General features: G+C 51.0%; 1 protein-coding gene across 3 annotated transcripts in view; it reads left to right on the top strand.

The window, feature by feature from the left end:
• The window catches only part of ARRB1 (arrestin beta 1), a 79,427-nt gene that overhangs the window by 697 nt on the left and 56,681 nt on the right, over positions 1 to 22,049 (top strand). For 2 of the 3 annotated variants that reach the window (XM_079104449.1, XM_079104448.1), the window contains exon 2: positions 7,300 to 7,368. The exons of the other annotated variant lie outside the window; for it this stretch is intronic. In XM_079104449.1, coding sequence (XP_078960575.1) covers positions 7,300 to 7,368 — 69 coding nt within the window. The remainder of the gene's footprint in view (positions 1 to 7,299; positions 7,369 to 22,049) is intronic. 3 annotated transcript variants of the gene reach the window in all.

Genomic DNA, 22,049 nt, shown 5'->3' with positions numbered 1-22,049 from the left:
GTGGGTGCGCACTGATGCACACACACACTGTCACTTGGACTCTGAGACATTCTGGCTGGCATGCACAGGTTGTCACCCTCACATGACACTGACATGACAGGAGGCTGGCACACGTCTCACCATCACAGAGGAAGGCCACTACTGACCCCACAGAGGCACATCCAATAATGTCTGCATGGACTGGCATCTAACAGAAAGGAGCTGCCAGACCTGGGGCTGCTGACACCCTCATACCAGTTCCCAGATGATAGAGGTGGAAACACACACATCACATGGGGTGGAGGCACCCCCCTGGATCCTGGGAAAGCAGGTTCCATCTGCTCTGGTTCCTTTCCCTGTGACCTCCTGAGGCTCCCCTTGGGGAGGGGGTGCTGATGAGGGGCTATTTCAAGAATGAAGAGAGGGGTCCCCGTGGTCTGAGCAGAAAGCTATAGACTATGCCTCTGAAATGGGAAACTGGGACAAAAGAGGCAGCCCCTGGGGTCAGCCCTTGAAGGAAACAAGCCCTGGTCAGGCACTCGGCTTGGCTGCCCTCCTATGCTGTCACCCTCCTCACCCCTGGAAGTCCTTCAGGCAGCTTCTCCTGGGCTCCTGTGCTCACCCCTTCTGCACCTGCTCTTTTTTGTTGCTTTCTTTCTTTACCCTATCTTATCCTCATGTCCCACTTCTCCCATCTCTCTCCCTCCCCGATGTTGCTTCCTACATTTATTTATTGAGCTCCTGCTGTGTACTAGGCATAGTGTGGGGAATCAAAGATGTGCAAGACTCGTGCCTCCCTGGAGGAGTCAACAGACCAAAGAGAAACCACCCTCTGTGGTCATCATATTTTGAGGCCCCTGACCAAGTGATTTCTCACCCACTGCCAGTTGAGACTCAAAGGTCCTCCAGAGATTATTCCCATTTTCTAGACTAGGAAACTGAGGCTCAGAGGTAGACTCTTAATGTTGAGACACTACTTCCCAACCATTCTTTTCCAGGAGATTAATTTTCTCCGTCCTGTTTTCCCGAAGAGGAACCAGAGGGTTAAAGAGGTCACCTGACTTGTTTAAGGTCAAGAGGAGTCGGAGGCAGGACAGAGACCAGAGCCCACTTGGTTCCTGTCTCTGTGGCTCTCCCCTGGGTACTGTTAAGTCCTTCAAGGGCCCCAAGTGTGTGGGTGGGGCAAGGTGCCCGGCTCTGTGCTGGAGGCCCAGCTTTGGGGAGACTGCGGAAGATCATGAGGTGTCTGCATTCACCTTGACAGTCCCCACTGCAGCCACTGGCCAGCCCTGCCATCCAGGTCTCTGTCCTTAGCAGGAGGGTGTGTGACTCCCTTCTGGAATACTTCAGCCTCCCCCAAGCCAAGATCCCTGGACCAGTGAGGTCAGGCTTCTTCCCTGGGGGCACAGTAGGCAGCCTGAGACTGTTCTTCTCCTTTGTTCTCCTGTGCTGCTTCGCAATCAGGGTGACTCAGCCCCTCTTGGGCCTCTCTCTGCTGCTCTGTGACTTGGGGAGAAGTGTCATTGCTCCCCTGCTGGCATGAGTTGTCAGCAGGATGAGGACACCATGAGCTACAGGCACCTGTTGGAGACCGTCTCAGGGGTCAGGGCTTTTTCCTTGACTCCTCCTGCTCTGCCTCAGACTCACTGGTGGACCTTGGGGGTGTTGGGCAATTGCCTTTCTTTTCTGACCTTAGTTTTTCCATCTGTAAATGGGAACTATCAATATTGACATTTTCCGTGGTTCTTCCTGTGGTTACTGAATTCACTGGGCATGGGAGGAGGCACTGCCTATAGCCTAGAGACAAGGTCTGACTAAACTACCCCCATGGTGGCCCTGCATGCCCTCCTCTGCCTCCCCTGAAGCCCCATGAGTCTCCCTTTCCAGACAGGTTCTGTAGAATTGGGAAGAGAAAGGCAAAATCACTAATAGGCTGTGCCCTGTCTTGTTCTGAAGCCACGAGATTCTACTTTATTAATTGAAAGAGGAAATTGCAAATATCCAATACTCTAAGCATCGGGAGCCACGTAATCTATCTGTCCATCTGGGGGTTCAGAGATGAGAGTCCACTCTTTTCTATCCCTAAAGGATTTAGCGTAAAGCAGGTGATTATAATGCAGGATGACATGTTCTTTGAAAGGCCCAAGCAGAGCCCCTGGCCCAGTCCTGGGCAGGGGGCATGGCAAGGAAGCTTTCCTGAGAAGGAAGTGGCGTTGGAGTTCCTGAGTGTCATCTGGAAGGATAAGGAGGCCATGGTGGTAGGACTGGAGACATCTTGCCTGACCGAGGGTGCAGAATGTGCAGAGGCTTAGAGGCCTTGGGGGTGGGTTGAGGATGAAGGGTGACCAGTCATCGTCAGCCTGGGAACGGCAAGTTAAGGAGACAGGATTTTTCTCCTGAAGCCTGTGGTGACTCAGAGAAGAGAGTGAAGTAGGGGTTGGGGGCTGGGCTGGAGCTGATTTTCCTTTCAAAGAGGTGCCCTGGCAGTGGCCAGGAGTATAGATGGAAGGAGTAGACCTGGAGGCAGGGAGGCCCATAGAGGGTTCCCTGAGAACTAAGGCTTTGAACTCAGAACTACAGCTCTAGAGAGGATGGATCTGAGAAATAAGAATATGAATAAGGAAGTAGAGTCTGTTGGACTTGCTGGTTTGTTGGACCTTCTTACTGAGGGTCTGGTATGTGTTAAAATTATGTGAATCATCTCACTTGATTCTCCCCATTATCTGGAAATGTAGGGATTGTGGCTCCCATTATTAAGATAAGGAAACAGTCTAGGAGAGAATAAATAATGTGTCTACTGCCATTTAACCAGCAAGCATCTGAACCAAGGCCTGCCCATAAAGCCCTTTTGGCTACTCTCTAGTTCCACTTATAGGGAGGGGACCTTGTTTGGCTCATAGTTGGCCTCCCCAGCAGTGCCTACCCTCAAGCATGCCTTCTGGGCCTTACTGTTCCTACTAATTTCTAAAGATAAGATGATGGATCAAATTTAGACAACAGGAGGGACTTCCTGAGATTCAATGGGGTGGAATAGAATTTCCTTTCCTGCTGATGTTTATGAACTCTTCTGTTTTCTAGGAGAGGAGGGTGGTTGTGAAGGGAACGTGTAATCACCAACTCTCTGTGAACCTTGGCTGTCATTTCTCTTGGTGGTTAAGCCCTGCGTGACCTATCTTGGCTGGGACGTGGGGAAGTCCTGTGGCTTTGGCCAGAACTGCTCCTGGGGCTGCTGGGCATGGTAGTGGTGAGCCCGGCCCAGTGTCTCTGAATCCAGGCTGACCTCTGGGTTTCCAATGTCTCCAGCAGCTCTCTTCCTTCCATGTCTGGGCCTCCTCACCTGAGGCTGAAGCTTCTCTTTGGCATGGGTACAGGGGTCCTGAGTCCTGGGCTGCCACCTCCGGGTCTTTTGATACTTCAAGCTGTTGCAAAGGAAGAACACGGTACTGGGAGTCAGAACACCCCAAGTGGCTCTTGGCCCCTGCCAGGCCATCCTCTACAGCTGCCAGAGTGGCCAAGCTGACAGTGGGGCTGAGACCTGCGGGGTGGTGCAGATGCAGCAGTGTGGCGGAGGGGCAGGGCCACTGGCTACAGGCTGGAAGTGAGGAAGGTGTAAGGAGGCCTCTGCATAGATGGGTCTGGACCTCAGGCTGAGGACTCAGTGGGAAGCAGGGATTTGAAAGTCTTGAATGTAGAGACACGGTTGTTGCCTCGGGGCGTGTGGATAACTGTAGTCGGGGAGTAGGGTATGGAGAGGATGCGTGGGGTCAGTGGGGCCATGGAGAGCACCGGCGCCCCCATATGTGATAAGTCAGGAAACAGGACAGCTGGGTCCTGGAGCCAAAGAGACAGGGAAGGACCCACAGAGGTGGGGCTGCAGTGAGACCCCATGCTTAGTCAGAAGGCGTAGAAGGTGACCTGGGATTTTGATGTAGGGGTGAGGTACGGTTGGGCCACAGGGGCAGAGGGAAAAACAGTGGACCTGCTGTTCTACATGCCTCATGAGTTGGGTTGAGAGAGGAAGCAGTGAACATGGGGGCCTGAGTGGCCCTGTCTACCAGGCTCCTCTGCCTGTGTCCAGAGGCAAAAGACCACTGCCCTGCACTGTCCTTTCAGGCTGAGGGGCAGAAGGAACTTTGGTGGAGTGCAAGCTGGCCTCTAGGGAGACATGTACTGTGCTGGCTCTTGAAGGAAGGGACTCTGATCAGGCTGGAGCCTTGGGAAGGATTCCTGAGGCAGGTGACCCTAAGATGGGCACTGGAGCATGAGGAAGGCTTGGGCAGGAGCAGGGTGTTCTGGACAGAAGAGCCTCTGCCAAGGTGCAGACACTGATCAGGTGTGAGTGAGGTGCCAGGCTGCAGACGAGGTGGCAGCGCTGGCCCGCAGGCCTTGGGTGCTGGAACAGACAGGGGTCATGGCACTTTCTTCTTCCTTCACGCCCCATGGGTCTTCATCCCCAGTCCCCCCCCCCCTTTTAATCTAGATACAAATGAGTTGCTTAGGGCCTTGCTAAGTTGCTGAGGTTGGCTTTGAACTCTGATCCTCCTGCCTCAGCCTCCCCAGCCACTGGGATTTCAGGCCTGTGCCACCGCACCTGGCAGTGTCTCCTTTTGGTTCAGGGCTGTCTACAAACTGGATAATAGACCAACAAACAGGGTCTGGTTGGCAGGAAATGTCTAGCAGAGGCTTGTTGAACTGGAACAAATTCTTTTTTTTTTTTTTTTTTTTTTTTTTTTTGCAGTGCTGGGGATTGAACCCAGGGCCTTAGTGTTTGCGAGGCAAGCATTCTGCCAACTGAGCTACATCCCCAGCCCTGGAACAAACTCTTTCATCCCTTCTTGCCAGGGGTTCTGTAAGTGCTGAAGTGACATCTTTCCCACTGGGGCATCCTCAGTGTGAAAGGGATGCCTCCCACATTAGACTGGGGGCTCCAGGAGGTGGGTCGTGCTTCTTCCATCAGACTGGAGTATCTGAAGGGAGGTTGTCTCCCCATCGGACAGAGGACTCCTGAGAGTGGGACCTAGTCTCCTGGGATTGGAATAGGTGTCAGCCTAAGTGGTTTCCAGGCACCCTCCCCCATGTGTAGATGGATCCTGTCCCAGAGGTGGCTTGAGTTCTAGCAGGGGGTGGAGGATGGGGTGGGGGTAGCAGGACAGGGTGGCTGCTTTGAGAGGGGAACAAAGGACTCTCTTGTCCCAGCCCCTCTCTCCCTCCCTCCCTGAGGGGCCCTTGCTGGGTCATCTCTCTGGAGACCAGCTCCTCCTTCCTGGGACTGGCCCCATCTTTAGTCCTACTTCTGAGGAACTGCTTGTTCCTGCCCAGGAGACCTGATGCCAGACAAGGCCCCCCAGTGGCCTTAGGGACTATACCTCATGGGTCCCTGGAACTCTGTGTGACTGAGGTCACCATGGTGATGGAACAGCTTTCCCTCTGCCTAGGGCTGGGCCATGCCTGGCTGAGACCACCATGGAGCTTGGGTCTCCTGCATGAGAAGGATTTGATCATTGAATTAAAGAGCCCTCAGCAAAGGGGGTGCTGTGACTTGTGTCAGGCCAATAGGAGGCAGGACTCTTTCAATGTCTGAACCATTCAGGGACTGGATGAGGCAAGACATCCCTTTCATGCTGGCCCTGGGCCTCAGGACCCACAATCAGCTTTGCCCCTCCCCCTGGCTGTCAATGGGCATGGAGTTTTGGCAAAGAGCCAAAGGAGAGGTGGGGAGTAGGTGGCTGGAGGGTCCCAATGTTTGCTGTACTGCTTACTTATTGCTGTGTGACTTTGGGCATGCTGCTCACTCACTCTGGACCGTAGTGTCTCAACAGAAGTCAAATCGGACAACATGTGTGAGGCCCTTCTCTTGTGTTCTGCCATTGGGTTAGGGGATGACCTGTCTTCCAGGAGCCTAAGATGGGGGATTGACAGCTGAGTCCTTTGCTACAGACCAGTGGGACTGAAACTGGCAGGGAGCCAGGTCCTGGGTGGGGTTGGTGGTGGGTGCTGAGGGCCAGGAATGAGTCACCTTCTGCTTGAAAGGGTTGTGCTCTCTTTCATGGGATCACGTCCTGTTTCAGCTGCTGCTTCCACCTCTCCGGTCCTATCTCCTAGCTCCTCCAGGGACACCAAAGCATCTGTAGTAACTGGCAAGTCCTCAAAAGCCGCTCCCTTCTTATGGACCCTTCCCTTTTTTCCCTTCAAGGTTCTGCTGAGGATCTCCCCCCCCCCCCAACCTTCTGTGAGTCTCCAGGTTGCTCTGGGGCCCTCAGTGATCTGATTACCATAGATTAGACAGCTGATTAGCTTAGTGGTTAGGTTCTGTGAAGAACCAGATTTCCTGGTTTCAAATTCAGCTCTGACAGTCACCAGCTGGGTGACTTCAGCCAATTTTTTAACCCTTTCTCTGCTGTAACTCCCTCATCTATAAACCAGGGGAAGAGGTTGTCTTGAGGATTAAATGAGTTAATTGGGTATAGCTCAGAGAGTCCCTGGCGCAAGATTGGTGCTATGGGAGTATTGACTCTTGGACGGCCTCTGCCTGGGTCTGCTTGCCTCACCAGGCTGAGCTCCCCCAGGAAGGGGACCCTGGCTGGTTCCCATGGCACACCCTCATACTGGGGACTGACCCAGGAGTGCTTTGATACTGAGCTTCATCCCCAGGTCTTTTTATTTTTTATTTTGAGACAGGATTTCACTAAATTGCCCAGGCTAGTCTTGGACTTGGAATCCTCCTGCCTCAGCCTCCTGAGTAGCTGGGATTATAGGCGTGCCTCACCATGCCTAGCTTGGATAATTCATTTTTTGAGGTCCCAAAGGCCTCAAAGGATCCAGAGAACTCAGCATTGTCCTATATTATTGTTGGTCCTTGGTACCCAGTGGGTGACTATCACTGGAGAAGATCTCGCTCCAGAATAGCATCTGGAGGAGTTCCCAGAGAGCAGGTGGGGGGTGGGGACTCAGGACAAATGGGGTCTCTGACATATGTGATGGAGAAGTATTTCAGCACATGTCAATAGAGGCACAGAATCTTAGTTAGGAAAACAAAGCATACACATTCATGGGAGAATGTGAGCCATCTCAAGAGTGAGAGCTGCATTTTCAGGGTTCCTGGCTTTTCTTCTAAAAGAAAGTTAAGGAGGGGTGTGTATGGGAAGGTTTGTGAGGAGGACATCAGTCTGATTAGCTGAAGATGGTTTATGGTGGCCTGGTCATTCTCAGGATCCTTAGGCTGATCAATAAATAATGCTCGCAAGTCTCCTAAATTATAGGTATCTCTCTTAAAGTAATTATCATAAGTGGGTAAATTTATGATAACTTTAAGATTTACAGATTTTCCAGAAATCTGGGAGTGACAAGCCTGGAAGAGAGATGGGCTTGGGGAATAACAGGCCTGGAAAGGTATGCAGAATCTCAGATTAAAATTATATTTCCTTGTCCTTCCTTTATGTCTCCTTTCTATCTATTTCTTCTATCTTACCTTGACTTGACCCCATATAACCCCCTTCCCAGGCTTCAAGCCTTCGATCACATGTGCCACCTCCTCCAGGAAGCCCTTACTGGTCTCCAAGGGCTTTTTTGTGGCCCTTTCCCATCTTCTCTCCTGCACACACTTGTCCCTAAGTCCCTCATTGGATCCTGATTATTTGCACACTTGTGATGTCCTTATATGAGGTCAAGAATTCTTGAAGGGCACCCAGCCCAGGTCTGCTTGTCCCTTGCTCCTGTGTAGGCCTGGCCTGGCCCTGAGCTCCATAAATATTTGTTCAGACAAGGAAGCAGGATATAAGTGTTTCAATGGGAGAAGATATACTTGCGGGGTGGGCAGTGTGGTTAGTGGGAATGATGGGACATTGTTATTGGTTTCAAAATATTGCAGAGAAGCCCAGAGACACAGGATTTAGATTAGTCTTTTTAGCTCAGAGGGCAGAAGTCATAGATGACTGACTTTCGCTTACTGGGAGAAAGTGTTTTCTGACAACCAGAGCTTCCTGGCAGGAGGATTTGTGGCTCCTTCCGGCCTCTGGGCTTTTGCTCCTTCTGTTCCCCCATATCCAATGCTTTCCTAGCATCTCCTTGCATGTTCAAATCCTCCTTCCCATTAGACCCTCAGAATGGACATGCTCTCCTGGCCCCCCAGGGTGGGCTCCATTCATCAGCCCATCCTAAGACATTTACTGAGCCTTTTCTGGCTCTGGGCAATAGCATGGGAGAGTTGGGAGTCCCCTCTTTAGGATGGACATCTGGGTCTGGCTATAGTATACCCAGTGTGGTTTGACCTGGCCTGAGCAAGGGACCATGGCTTCCGCCTACCTGCCTGTGATCAAGGAGCTCTTTATGCAGCTGGAGAGCCCTCCCTTGGCGGGCAGAGCCCAGTGCTCCCCATCGACTGCCCCCTGGGCAAGTGCTCAGAACCCACCTCATTACTGGGGACAGAATTCTGGGCACCGGATCCAGAAGGCTGTGGTTATAATCAGCTAATTAAACCATCCAAGAATTGCTTCTTGGCCCAGAGGAGTGGAGGGAAGGGGGAGACTGGGAGAAGTGTGAGGACAAGCTCGGAGCTGGCCTACCGGGCAGAGCTGGGCAATGGAAGGGAAGTGAGGAGAGGCTGGGGAACAGGAGGACCAATGTAGAGAGTGTGCCATCTGGGGAGAGGATCCAGGTGACATGGGAGCCAGGGACCCCACTTGTCACTAATACCAGGGCAAGCTGCTTCTCCTCTTTGGGCCTCAGTTTCTCTATATGTAAGCAGGAAGTAGAAGAAGCCTCAGCCCGGAAGGTCTCTAAGAGCTCTCCTCATTCAGTGAGGAGGGGAGAGGCCTAAACTGCAGGCTGTCCTGCAAAGATGCCAGGGCCTCTGGCAGCCCTGCCTCTGGGAGGGCAGAGGGTGGTGGCAGTTGTGTGAGGGCGGGGCTGCTCCCACCTGAGCTCAGCTGCTGTAGGTTGATCCTAAGGAAAGACTTGCTGGGGGCCTGCAGCCTCCCCAGGCAGGTCCTGCCTTCAGGCCCTGGTCCTACCCATGTCCCTGTCCTGTAGTAGGGACCGTCCTGTGGTTCCCAAACTAGTGTTCTGGGGAGGCTCAGGCCCCCAGCCTGGGCTCCCTCCCTAGGGCTCAGCAGTGTTTCTTCCATCTGCAGGAATTTCCCAAACAGCATCCCCAGTGTATGTAGGGGAGGATCTTCACTCCCAGAGGCAGAGTCCCCAAGTTTGGAGTTTGGATTTTAGGGTCAGGCAGACTGGGCTTTGCTGTCCAGCTGTAACTCCATGACCGCGGCCAAGGGTCTTAGACTCTCTGGGCCTCAGTTTTCTCACTTGGGAAATGGATTATAATAATGCCGCTCACCTTACGGGATTGCTGTGGGCAGAGGGGGAAGGGCACGTACGTAGAAAGTCCTTGTTATCTAAGTCTGAGAGCAGGCCTCAGCTTTTGTCTTCTCTTCCCTCCCTTCCCCCCAGCCTGTCCACGACAGCTCACAGCTGGGTGCACAGGAGAGGGGGCTGCGCCAGGCCAGAGGACAGGCTCACATGATGGCAGGAAAGGGAAGTGAGATTGCCCATGGCCAGCACTGGCAGAGTGGTGGGGCGCTGGGGCCTCTCCTCTTGGCCCCTCACCCAGAGCAGGTTCCCTAGGAGGAAGCGGGGACAGACTGAGGATCAGAAAGCTGGAAGCGGTCGTGGAGGGGAGCCTTTGGCATCCCAACCCCGGGGCCTGTCTCCCTGGGTGCTCTCCCTGGGTGCAGAGCCCAGAGGCTGGTTTTCTGCCAGGGAAGCCAGCAGGCCACTGTTTCACACACTCAGAAAACAACACCCCTTCCTGGTTCCCAGCCCCTAGCAGGAGGTGCCTGCCGCAGAGGACTGCGGAGTCTGGGGGAGAGGCGGCAGAGGAGGGGAAGGAGGCCACCCCCCTCCCCCAGCCTCTCCTGCCACTGAGCAAGCGCTGGGCTCTGACTTGCAGGGGCCTCCCGACTCCCAGGAAGCTGGTTACATAAGTCAGCATGGCTCCCTGCTCCCTTCCTCCATTCCTCCCCAAAGGGGCCACACAGGAGGCAGGCACTGTTGTGCTCAGAATCTCCAGGCCCAGTGGATCACAGTGACTGTCCCGGTGCCAGTGGTGGTCCTGCTGCCCCACCCTTTGAGGAGGGAGGGAGCCGAGTGTGCTGCCTCAGCGTAGGCCACTGGGGTTGGCTGCACTCTCCTCCCACACTCCCGGGAGTTGAGCTGCAAAGGGGAGAAGCCTCATTAGAGGAAACACAGTCCTGAGATAATTTGCCTGCAAACTGCCCCCAGAGAGGAGCTGGCCTCTCGCAGCCTGAGGGACAAATAACCAGCATTTTTCAGTTTGTTCTATTGATTCTACAAACATTTCTCCAGTTCTGACTGGGTACGGGGAGGGCCCAGATTTCTGCAACAGACTTGTCCCTAAAGTGGGCCCACTACAGTGGCATATGTCTCCTAGCGGAAAGGCAACTTAAGGATCAGTCCTGCCTGTCTCCCACTAAGACTAGGCCCTTTTCCTGAGGGTCCTCTGAGTTTTCTCTAGGGTCCCGGCCTTCCAGCGGACCATCATGACCTGGAATATTCCTCCCTGGGGCCTCGGGCCAAGAGTTCTCCAGGTTGGTTTATATTCTTTCTATTAGGCCACCTCCCCAAGGACGTTCCTGTGAACAAAGTTTTCTCTGAATATCTGCCATATTCCAGGCCGTGTGCTGGACACTTGAAATACTGAAATAGGAAGAGGACACAGATGAGTCTTGGCCCAGGAGCTCTGGTGTTCCGGAGGAGAGGAAGTGAGGATCCCAACAGACTGTCAGGAGAGGAGTAAGGGGGATGAGTTTGTACCCAGGACAAAGCAATCCAGAGTTAAGGACTAGAGGCAGCTCTTCAGTAGGGCAGGCTTTGGAAGGTGCATTTGATGGGTGCCAGAGGTGAGGCTTGTCTTGAAGGCATCTCTGTGATGCCTGACTTCCTCAGAGACTGGAGAGCCCATGTGCCAGGCACAGTGTCAGGCCCTGGCTTCCTTGCTGTTGGTAAGGAGTGTCTTGGGAATGCAGACTGCTTGAAGACAAAAAAAATATCTAGAGTGAAAAGTAAAAGTTCTCAGTGTCTTCACAGACTTCTATTTGTGTGTGTGCATGTGTGTATGGTGCGTGGAATTGAACCTGGGGGCCCTCTATCACTGAGCTCCACCCCGGCCTCTCCCTCCCTCCCTCCCTCCCTCCCTCCCTCCCTCCCTCCCTCCCTCCCTCCCTCCCTCCCTCCCTCCCTTCCTTCCTTCCTTCCTTCCTTCCTTCCTTCCTTCCTTCCTTCCTTCCTTCCTTCCTTCCTTCCTCTCTCTTTCTTTCTTCTTTGAGGCAAGATCTCACTCAGTTTCTCAAGCTGTCCTCAAACTTGAGATCCTCTTGCCTCAGTGTCCCAAGTCATGGGATTACAGGTGTGTGCCCTCCAGGTCCATCAGGAGTCACCCTGATAAAGCCCATCACTGGAAACCAGACCTGCTTGGGGTCCACCCTGTGGAGGGCAGGGAGAACAAGCTCCAGCTGAGCAGACTCAGCAGCGGGCCGATGGCTGTTCCCAGGGGAGCCAATGAACATGAAATGGTCGGAGAACCGAGTTTTAGGAGAAACGGTTCCAGTTTGGGGCCATGGGTGGATCTCTACAGCTTGGAGGGCTGGCTTTGGAGACATTGAGCACCACAGGGCACCTCTCCCTACTAGTTTTCAACCTCTGGGGAGAATGTTTCCCCCCCTTTCTCTTCAGTTTATATATATTTTTTTTCAGTACAGGGGATTGAACCCGGAGACACTTACCCACTGAGCCATGTCCCCAGCCCTCTTTAGTATCTATGCTAACGAAAGTGCCCAGCACATTAGCAAAGCTCATCAAATAGGTGGATGGGTTTTTCTAGCTCCAGTGAAGTGTAAGAAACCTGGAGACATTTAAAAACTCAGCAAAGAGATTTTTTTTTTTTTTTGCAACAGATTTTTAAAATATCCCAAAATGACAAAGAGGATGACATGTCATAATCAAGTGGTTAATGTGCACATTGTCATTCCTCACATGTCAAGTGCTGCTTTTTCCAAGGCAGCCATTCAGTAGGCAAGCTTGATATAACCAGCCATCTCGGATGTTCACCATCTTGCAGAGTAAACGTTAGCGTAGACAGAACTTTCAGAAGATGATGGGGCTGCAGATTGAGTCCTGGCCAGGACACAGATAGGGCTTCTTCCAGCTTCAGCGTCCATTTGAGTATAGAACTGGGAGAGGGTGCTCTGAGCTCCATCCCTCAGAAGAGAAACCCACTCCCTCCAGCGGCCCTAGCTCTAAACTGAATGGTGATGGAAACGCATCTTCTCCCTGTTGCGCTGCCCTTGGCTCAGGTCAGTCTCTGACCTGGATTGTCACAGTGGTCTTCTCCCACCCCCTTGCCCAGTCTAAACTCTTATTCTGAAATTCACACCTGACCACGTCCTTCCAGCTTAAAGACCGATCAGTTACTCCCCATCCCCTACAGGAGAGTCCACATGTGTTAGGTGGCACCGGAGGCCCTGCAGCATCTGTCCCTAACTTCCTTCCCAATTCTTTATTACACAGCCAACGTTGTGGCTGCACCCACTTTTCTGCATATTTCTCAGCAGTCATTGTACTTTCCACACTTTTGTGCCTTTGTTCAAGTGAGTCTCTTTGCCTGGAATGTTCTTCCACCTCTGGTGAAATCTTCCTTACATTTTAAGTTTGAATTTAAAGATGTCTCAAGCAGTTCAGGAACCTTCGCTCTGGGCTCCAGGCAGGGGTCCTTCCCCCGACCCCATGTTCCCTCCAAGTTCAAATGGTTGGCCCTCTTCCATGCGCCCCCAGGACCTTGCAGGCTTCCCTGATGCCACTTTGTACTGTTGGTTGCTGACCTGTCACTTTCCTTCCATCCTGATGATAGGGTTTGGCACAGTGTGGGAGCCAGAATTAGGGGGTGGAGGGAGTGAATCTGGGAGGATTTTTCTAGAGGAAGCAAGCCCTGAGCTACTGACCCAAAGGAGAAGCACTCTTTCCCTCTTCTCACTTCCTTCCTGGTCCTGCTGCTGAAAGAAAACAGAGAAAACTGACTTTAAAAAGGGAAATGTGTACATTTTAAATTGAGGGGTGGGCTCCCCGAGCCTGGAGATGATTAAATAAGGCATAGCACCCCACTCCATATCCTCCTTCCTTCATGCACTTCCTGAACACCTAGGACACAAAGATGTGGGCTGCAAAAATGAATTGTGTAAAGTGTGTCTGAATGTGTTCATATCTCCTTAGTGTCCATGCTAGAACTGGCTCTTTCTTTTATCTGTCTTGCTGGATGTGAGTTCAGGTCCTGGCATGTCACTTGTAGCTCTGTGACTCCTGGCAGGTCATGTTACCTTTCTGAGCCTTAGTTTCATATGCATATCATAGAGGTGATGATACTCTAGGGATTGAACCCAGGGGCACTTTACCACTGAGCTACACTCCAGTCTTTATTTTTTATATTGGGACAGGATCTCATTGAGTTTTTTGGGGGTCTTGCTAAGTTGCTGAGGCTGGCCTCCAATCTTCCTGCTTCAACCTCCTGAGTCACTAGGATTACAGGTGTGTCACCACACTAACTCTTAGAAGCTTCTTGAGGGCAGCAACCATGTCCAGTTCATCATTGTGTCCTCAGTTCTAGCCCCAGACTAGGCACACAGGACATTAGGATGATCAACCATTCCGGTCTACCTGGGACTGCCCCTGTCCTGCATTTTAGAAAGCCCCTCAGCTCAGTCCTGGACAAATTGGGACTGGGGATCACTCTGTGGTACATTTTGCATAAAGGTCTGTGGAATCGGTATATGGATGAATTAATCCTTAGTGCAAGACAGAGGTGGACTTGAACAAACAAGAGCAAGTGCTGGGTGCTGGCTTGTGGGGTGGAGGGAGACTTGTGATAGAGGAGATGGCAGAAATGTCTGGAAGACCCAGGAGGTGGACATTGGGAAATGGAAGTACTTGGCAGGGTGTGGGGAAGACCAAGGCCCTGCTTGAGTCTGTAAGCCTGCTGCTGAAACAGGCTTCAGACTTCCAAAGCCCAGTGCTCACAGACATGCAGAGAAGGCAGTGGTTGACTTCCGCTTTTCCAGGAACACCTGTAATGAGCCCCCAGCTGCTCCGCTACCTCAGTAGCTTAAGGCTTCAGCAGGTCTGCCAGTGCCTCTTTCGAATTGTCCCCTTTGGGCTGAGAGGATCCTGGGTTGGAAAAGGAGAGCGGGAGTGTAGGCCCAGGCTCAGAAACCCAGTAAGGCCTCAATTCCCTACCTGTCCCACATCAATACTGCCTTCCCCTTGGGTTTCTGTGAGATGTCACTTATGGAAAGCCCCTTGGTCTGTTTAATAACAGCAAGTTATTTGTTCTCCTCTCTCTCTCTCTCTCTCTCTCTCTCTCTCTCTCTCTCTCTCTCTCTCTAGGGGGGTACCAGGGATTGAACTCAGGGACACTAGACCACTGAGCCACATCCCCAGCCCTATTTTGTATTTTATTTAGAGACAGGGTCTCACTGAGTTGCTTAGCACCTTACCATTGCTGAGGCTGGTTTTGAACTCTCGATCCTCCTGTCTCAGCCTCCCCGAGTCCCTGGGATTATAGATGTGCACCATTGTGCCTGGCTCATTCTCTCCTTTTATAAAATGGGGACAATAAAACTTGCCCTGCTTACCTGCCAGGGCTGTGATGTGGGCCACCTGGGATGTGGGATGTGGGAACACTTGCTAAAATGTGTCACACCCTACAAATATTTGGGGATGGGGTTCTTAGCAGGACTGCTCCTGCCAGCCAGGGTTCCAGGCACGGGAACAATTGGCGGGGAGGGTGGCTGCTGACCCTGTCAGCCCAGGTGTGGAAGGATCGTCTTGGGGAGGTGCTCCAGGATCACAAAGAAATCCAGTGGCGCTGCCCATCTAAGAAGCAGACCCTGCGGGCAGGTCCTGTATTCATCTGAGCTCAGCTGCTTCTGAAGCCTTGGCGAGAGACAGACTGAAACACTGCAGGGAGGGTGGAGTAGCAGCGGGACCCAGTGACAAGAAGAAGGAATGTCCTCTGTCCTGGAGCCTCATCTGTCTGTTGGGCTGGGGGCAGGGCCTTTGTGAAGGCGGGTTGTGCTCAGATCGCCTCTGGGCCCTTCCTCCAGCCCCGAGGCAGACTCGCCGAGGCCACTGCACCTTCAGCTTCAGGCCCTTCACGTTCTGGGGCCCTCCAGAGGCCTGGTCATGCATCCTCGCGCTAAGGGGTCTCGTGAAATATGCAAAAGGAAGACCTTTTTGTATTCTTTTAATTTTCGGAAGTGGGCTTCCAAACTCGATAAACTTTGAGCCCACCTGCGGGGCTCTGCCCCTGCTCCGGCAGGGACCAGGCAGTCCTCAGTGCCGGTGCCTCGCCTGCTCTATGTCCTCTGGGTGCTCTCACCCAACATGGAGACCTGGTCCTGGGAGGGAGCCCTCCCTGCTGAGGCAAGACCTGAAAGGCATCGGGGAGCCAGTTCTGGGCCAGATCCAGCTCACAGCACCTGCTTCTGTGCAAATGAGAGCTGGAAAGGGCTCTCTGGCCCCACTCTTCCTCATCTGCAAAATGGAAATAATCCTACCTGGGAAGGCTGAACCAATGAACCACAGGTGAAGCGGCCACTTGCGGCCCCGGCTTATCTTGGGAGTTCAGTTGCTGGTGGAGCTGGATAGAGATGGCTCAGGATGCTGGGGTGGGATCTCTCCTGCTGTCTGTAAACTTCACCTACTCTGTGCCATGCTGGTGGGGGGACACTGGGGCAGGGGGGTGGGTGGTGTCAGACACACTAAGAGGGTGAAAGCATCTGTAAGCTGTGGGGTACAGCTGGCCTGGGAAGGGTCTGTTGGAACCTCAATGGGACCTTCTGTGGGGGTGGGTAGACATCTGGACAGGCCTTCCCTGCTCCTGGGTCTGGTTGAATGAAGAGTCTGATTGGTTTTGTGCCTGAGAGAAGCTTCCCAGGCAAGCCGAGCTGCTTTCCTGTTCAGAAAGGGAACCAGGCCAGTGGGATGTGCTGCATCCTCTGCTATCATCAGGGAAGGGTACTTTGGTGGCAGGGATGGTTTGCCTCCTATCCTTCCCCAAAGTGCCCTCTTGAGGGAGGGGAGGGAGGTGAAGACTGGGGTGGGGGGAGTGAGGAAGGAATATGGGCCTGGATATCAGGTTAATTTTCAAATCCTACTTACACTGCTTGTCATATCTGTTATTTTGTTTTGTTCTGTTTTGTTTTGGTACTAGGGATTGAATCCAGGGTACTTAACCACTGAGCTACATCCCCAGCCCTTTTTGTAAAAAAATTATTTAGTCATGGATGAAGACATACCTTTATTTTATTTATTTTTATGTGGCGCTGAGGGCCAAACCCAGTGCCTCACTCATGCTACCACTGAACCACAATCACAGCCCCCGAGCCCTTTTTATTTTTCATTTTGAGACAGGGTCTCACTAAGTTGTTAGGACCTCACTATTTTACTGAGGCTGGCCTTGAACTTGTGATCCTCCTGTTTCAGCCTTCTGAGTCGGTGGGGTTACAGGTGAATCACCATACCTGGCTGCTTGTCATGTCTGTGACTGTAAGGCAGTTACATTATCTTTCTGAACCTCAGTTTTATCATTGTTAAAATGGGATCCTCATATCTTCTCCCCATCCCCATAGGGTTGTGGTACAGCTTAAATGAGATAATGTAGAGCTTACACAGTGCCTGGCACACAGCAGATGCTCAATAAATGCTGATTGTGCCTCTCACATGCTTCATGACTTTGATCAACCTCTGTCTCGCAGTCTGCCCATCTGTCTGTGCCCTGCCTTGGCTGTGGGCTCTCTGGGGTAAGGGCTGGGTTTTGTTCATCCATCAGGACTTTCCCCAGCTGAGTACAGCACCTCTGAGACAGCTGGGATTGGTTGGCAATAAGCCAAACTGATCCGGAGAAAGGAGCATTCAGTTTCAGCCAGAGGCTTGCTTACCACATACTTTCTGTGTGCTCCTGCCAGAGGACTACTGTGTGGACTTCCCTGCAGCGCTCCAGTGGCCACTGTGATGGCAACTTTGCTCTTCTCAGAGCCCTTCGCTGCCCCTGTAGTCAAATTATTGTTTGGTGAGCAACTGGCCTCTGCCTCTCCGTACTGGCATGCAAGTGCCTCGGGCGCTATGCCGCCAGGTTCCAGCGCCTGGCGCCTGAGGCACGCAGACATGCGTGCGGAACACCTCTGGCTTTTCCTTCTCTGAAGTCAGGCCTGTTCTCCCTTCCAGCCCAGCCAATTTCTGCTGGGGGCAAGTCCCCTGCCTCTTTCAGCTTCACTCCCCTTGTGTTTGGAACAGGGGAGAAAGCAGAACCAGATGACTCAAATGTTCAGCTGGGCCTTTAACTAGTAACACTGTAATGTCAGCTGCTGTTTTTCCAAATGTATTCCAAGGGTCCCTCTGGTTCTGACCTTCGGTGATCTCTCTGCCTTAGGCTGGGAGAAGACGGGAGAACATTCCATTCCTAGCAGACCCTCTCTTCTGGCCTCACAATGGAGTCGGGGCTCTGTGCAAATTGTTTATGTTTCCCGGCAGAGTTTATTACCCAGCCTGGCCTTCTGCAATTAATTACTGAACCAAGCAAATAACTTGTCCCTGGGAGGCTGGGCTTGGCATAAACATTTACATACAGCTGGGGGCCAGCCCAGGGGCTGGGCTCTCCCAGTAGATTTTGGAACAGAGGGAGAGAGGATTAGGGTGGAGCAGGGCGAGACAGCTTTCCTTCCACTGGGACTCCTCCTCAGCCTCTCCAGGGGCTGTGCTTATGCTTTCTCTTTCAATCTTTGCAGTTACACAAAATAGAGTCCTTGTTTGCAGTCGAGGACTGGAGGTTCAGTGAGTTAATGCACCTTCTCCAGGGCTGCACAGCTGGCAGGGTGGCAGGATCTGAGGCTTCATGTGACAGCTCTCTAGGTGAGTGGCCTAGAAGAAAGAGACTAGGATTTGGGAAATGGAGAGAGGTTCTTCTTTCTTTCTTTCATTCAACACTTGTTTGTCAGGCTCCTGGCACATGGGAAGGGGATCTAAGGAGGCAGTGGGGACAAGTTGTGATCATTTGTCCCTACACAGAATGCCAGAAACTCACCCAAGATGGTCCCATCAGCAGAGAGAGGTGGTGGCCTGTGAGGGTCTCGAGTGGTCATAGCCACTTCATCGGGTACGAGGGGATGGCTTGCACCTTCAACAGAAGGGGCTCTGAAGGTCAACGCCTTCCTCCTCTCAGGACCTAGAACTCTACACAGGTCCAGTATCCAGAACGCTTGGGACCAATTTCAAAATGAAAATCAAAGTGTTTCCAATTTCAGATTTTGGAATTTTGGTATATCCATAAACAGATACCTTGTGGCTAGGACCCAAGTCGAACCAGGAAACGCACTTATATTTCCTATATGCCTCATATACATAGCCTGAAAGCAGTTTTATACAATATTTTTAAAATTAAAAAAATTTTTAGTCGTCAATGGACATTTATTTATTTATATGTGGAGCTGAGCATCGAACCCAGTGCCTCACACATGCTAGGCAAGTGCTGTACCACTGAGCCCCAGCCCCAGCCCCAGTTTTATACAATATTTTTAGTGTACCTCCATTTTGACTATAACCCATCACATGAGGCCAGATGAAGAATTTTCCACTTGTGGCATCATGTTGATGCTCAGAAAGTTTTGGATATTGGAGCTGGATGTAGGGGCACATGCCTGTGATCCCAACAGCTTGAGAGGCTGAGGCAGGAGAACTGTAAGGTCAAGGCCAACCTCAGTAATTTATCAAGGCCCCAAACAACTTAGAGAGACTCTGTTTCAAAATTTAAAATTTTTAAAAAAGGGTTGGGGTTGTAGCTTAGTGGTAGAGCACTTGCCTAGCACATGCGAGGCCCTGGGCTCAATCCTCAGCACCACATTAAAAAATAAATGATATAAAGGTATTGTACCCATCTACAACCAAAAGATATTTACAAGGGAGTGGGGCTGGGGATGTAGCTCAGTGGTTAAGCACCCCAGGTTCAATTCCCAGTACCAAAAAACAAAACAAAACAAAAATTTTGGATATTGGACCATTTTGAATTTTAGATTTTTAGATTAGGGGTGCTTAGCCTATGTCTGTAAGCTCTGCTTTTGGGAAGAGATGGCTCAGAGGCTTGGTTCAAGTTTTCACAGCAGGAAGGGAAGTGGGAACTCCTGCAAAATGCTTTTTCTGGTGCACTTATGATTAAGAGGCAAAGTCACTGATAGGCACTAACCGCTCATTAGCCAAACCACTCCCATGTCCCTCCTCCTTCAGAACCCTGAGTTCTGTTTTCTGACATCTTCCAGCCCAGCCATTCCTGCTCAACAGTCTTGCCCTGCCAGTCTCTGGAGCCCTCTGTTGGGGGGCCATCTTCCCTCTTTGCAGAGAGGAAAACTTGAGACCCACCAAGAAAAGGAGCTGGGCACTGTTGCCTGTACCCACCGTTGACAGGGTGCGCCTGCCCCTCATCCTGGATCCTGGAACCTTTGGCTGGGCAGGAGCCCCTCCCAGAGGATGGGACCACAGCCCTGCACCTCTTTGGCTTCAGGCTGTGGTGGAGTCTGGGGTTCAGCTTGAGACATCACACCATGCTGTCAGTGCCCTGTGCAGAGCTGGCATGTGACAACTGAGGCCCAGAAAAGATGCGACACACGGGATGAGACAATGCTGGTAGGAGGCCACATAGGAAAGGGTACTGTAGTTTGGGAGGCAAGAGCTTTTGGTCCAAGTTACCACCTAAACCACAATGAACCCAGGATTGTCTCCTGGAGACGGAACAGAACAATGGTTCTCACAGGTTTGGGGTGAGGAGGGATAGGCAGCCTTTGGCTATTCACTAGTAGCCAAAATGTGGGAACAAGTGACCTAAATGTCCATTGCAGATCTACAGATGAACAAATTTGTGGTATATCAGTGCCACAAAATATTATTCAGCAGTAAAAAAAAAGAAAAGAAAAAAAAGAAATGAACTGCAGACTCAGCTATAAAGTGGAGGGACCACAAAAACATGAGGCTAAGCAAGAAGCCAGACACAAAAGGCCACACATTTGGGGGTAGGGCTGTGGCTCAGTGGTAGAGAGCTTGCCTAGCATGTGTGAGGCACTGGGTTCGATTCTCAGCACCACATATAAATAAGTAAATAAAATAAAGGTCTGTCAACAATTAATAAAAATTATTTTTAAAAAAGGCCACACATTATATGGAACAACTTATCCCAGCAACTCATGCTGAGGCAGGAGGATTGCAAGTTCAAGGCCAACCTCAGTAACTTAGCAAGGTCCTAAGCAACTTAGTGAGACCCTGTCTCAAAAATAAAAATAAAAATAAGAAGGGTTGGAGATGTGACTCAGTGATTAAGTCCCTCTGGGTTCAGTCCCTGGTGCCAATAAAAGATATATGAAACATTTGTGTGAAATATCTAGAATAGATAAATCCATAAAGTCTGAAAGCAGACATTGGTGGTCACTAGGGGTAAGGGACAGGGGAGAATGGGGAGAAATGGGTAGGGAATATTCCTTCAGAGGGATATTTGGAAATGTGTTGGAACTAGATAGAGGAAGTAATTCACCAACATTGTGAAGGTATTAAATGTTGCTGAATTTTTTTTTTTACTTTAAATGGTTAATTAATTATATGTTATGTGAACTTCAATAAATCTTCTCCTTTTGTGTGTACATGTGTGTTGTTCTTGTTGTGTTGTGGATTGAACCCAGGGCCTCAGGAATACTAGGCAAGCACTTTTCCACTGAGCTGCATCCCTAGCCTCAACAAATTACTTTCTAAAATTAGTAACAATAATAATAATAATGGGAGCATCTGTCAGAAGGTACAGTTGAGATGGGACATGAGTGTCACTGTTGGAGAAAGGCTGATGTGGGCATGGAGAGGCTGTAGCAGGCTAAAGGTGGGAGTAGTTTGGCAGAGAGCTTAAGACCTAGATTCTTCTATTAGTCTGTTTTCTATTACTGTCACATAATACCTGAAGTTAGATACTTTATGAAGAAAAAGAAAAGGTTTATTTAGTTCACAGTTCTGGAGGTTTAAAGGGATGACACTAGCATGGTCTAGGCTCTGGTGAAGGCCTCCTGGTAGATGGTGTTGTGGTAGAAATGTGTGAGTGAGATCACATGGTAAGACAGGAAGCCAGAAAGCAATTCAGGGGTCAGGCTTGCATTATTTGTTTGTTTATTTCAGTGCTAGGCATTGAACCAGGATCATGGCTACTGGGCAAGTGCTTTACCACTGAGCTACATTCCCAGCCCATTTTATTTTCTTTTAAGACAAAGTCTCGCTACATCACTGAGGCTGGCCTTAAACTTGTAATCCTCTTGCCTAAGCCTCCTGAGTACCTGTGATCACAGGCATAGGCCACTGTGTCTGGCCAGGCTTGCTTTTTCATGACAATTTACTTTCAAGAACAGCTATGATCCTATGAGAACTACCTTAATCCTTCCTGTCTGAGGGTATAACCTCTTCCTCCTCCTCCTCTTCCTCGTCCTCCCCATTCTTTTTTTTTTTTTTTTTTCCTTTTTGCTGGGAAATGCCTCAAGGCTGCCTCGTGCGCCTTGTACCTGTGAGCATGGGCTCTCACTGAGCTACAGCGCCAGCCAACCCTGCCTCCTAAAGGTCCCATTGCTTCTCACCAGCACCACACTGGGGACCAGATTTCCAGTACATGAAACTGTGGGGGTCACACTCAAACCATAGCCAAACCATAGCAGTTCTAGCAAAAGATGCAGGGGTTCAAAGCTAGATGGCCGTGGGCAACTTCTTTATCCTCTCTTTGTTTTAGTTTCCCCATCTATAAAATGGGAATAATGAGAGTTTTTATTATGGGATTTTTACCATGGGAATGGTAAGACTTTCACAAGGATTAAGCAAGTTAATATTTGTAAAGAGTTTGGCACAAAGTGGAAACTGCACATTATCTACTTTATTATCAGTCATTCACATTTTGGTTTATTTGTTCATTTACTGAGCCAGGCCCTGGCGGGCTTCTGGGG

Source organism: Sciurus vulgaris (assembly GCF_902686455.1).
Source record: "Sciurus vulgaris genome assembly, chromosome: 11".
NCBI lineage: Eukaryota > Metazoa > Chordata > Mammalia > Rodentia > Sciuridae > Sciurus > Sciurus vulgaris.
Note: the sequence above shows the minus strand (reverse complement) of the source record. Positions and strands in the feature narration are given on the sequence as shown.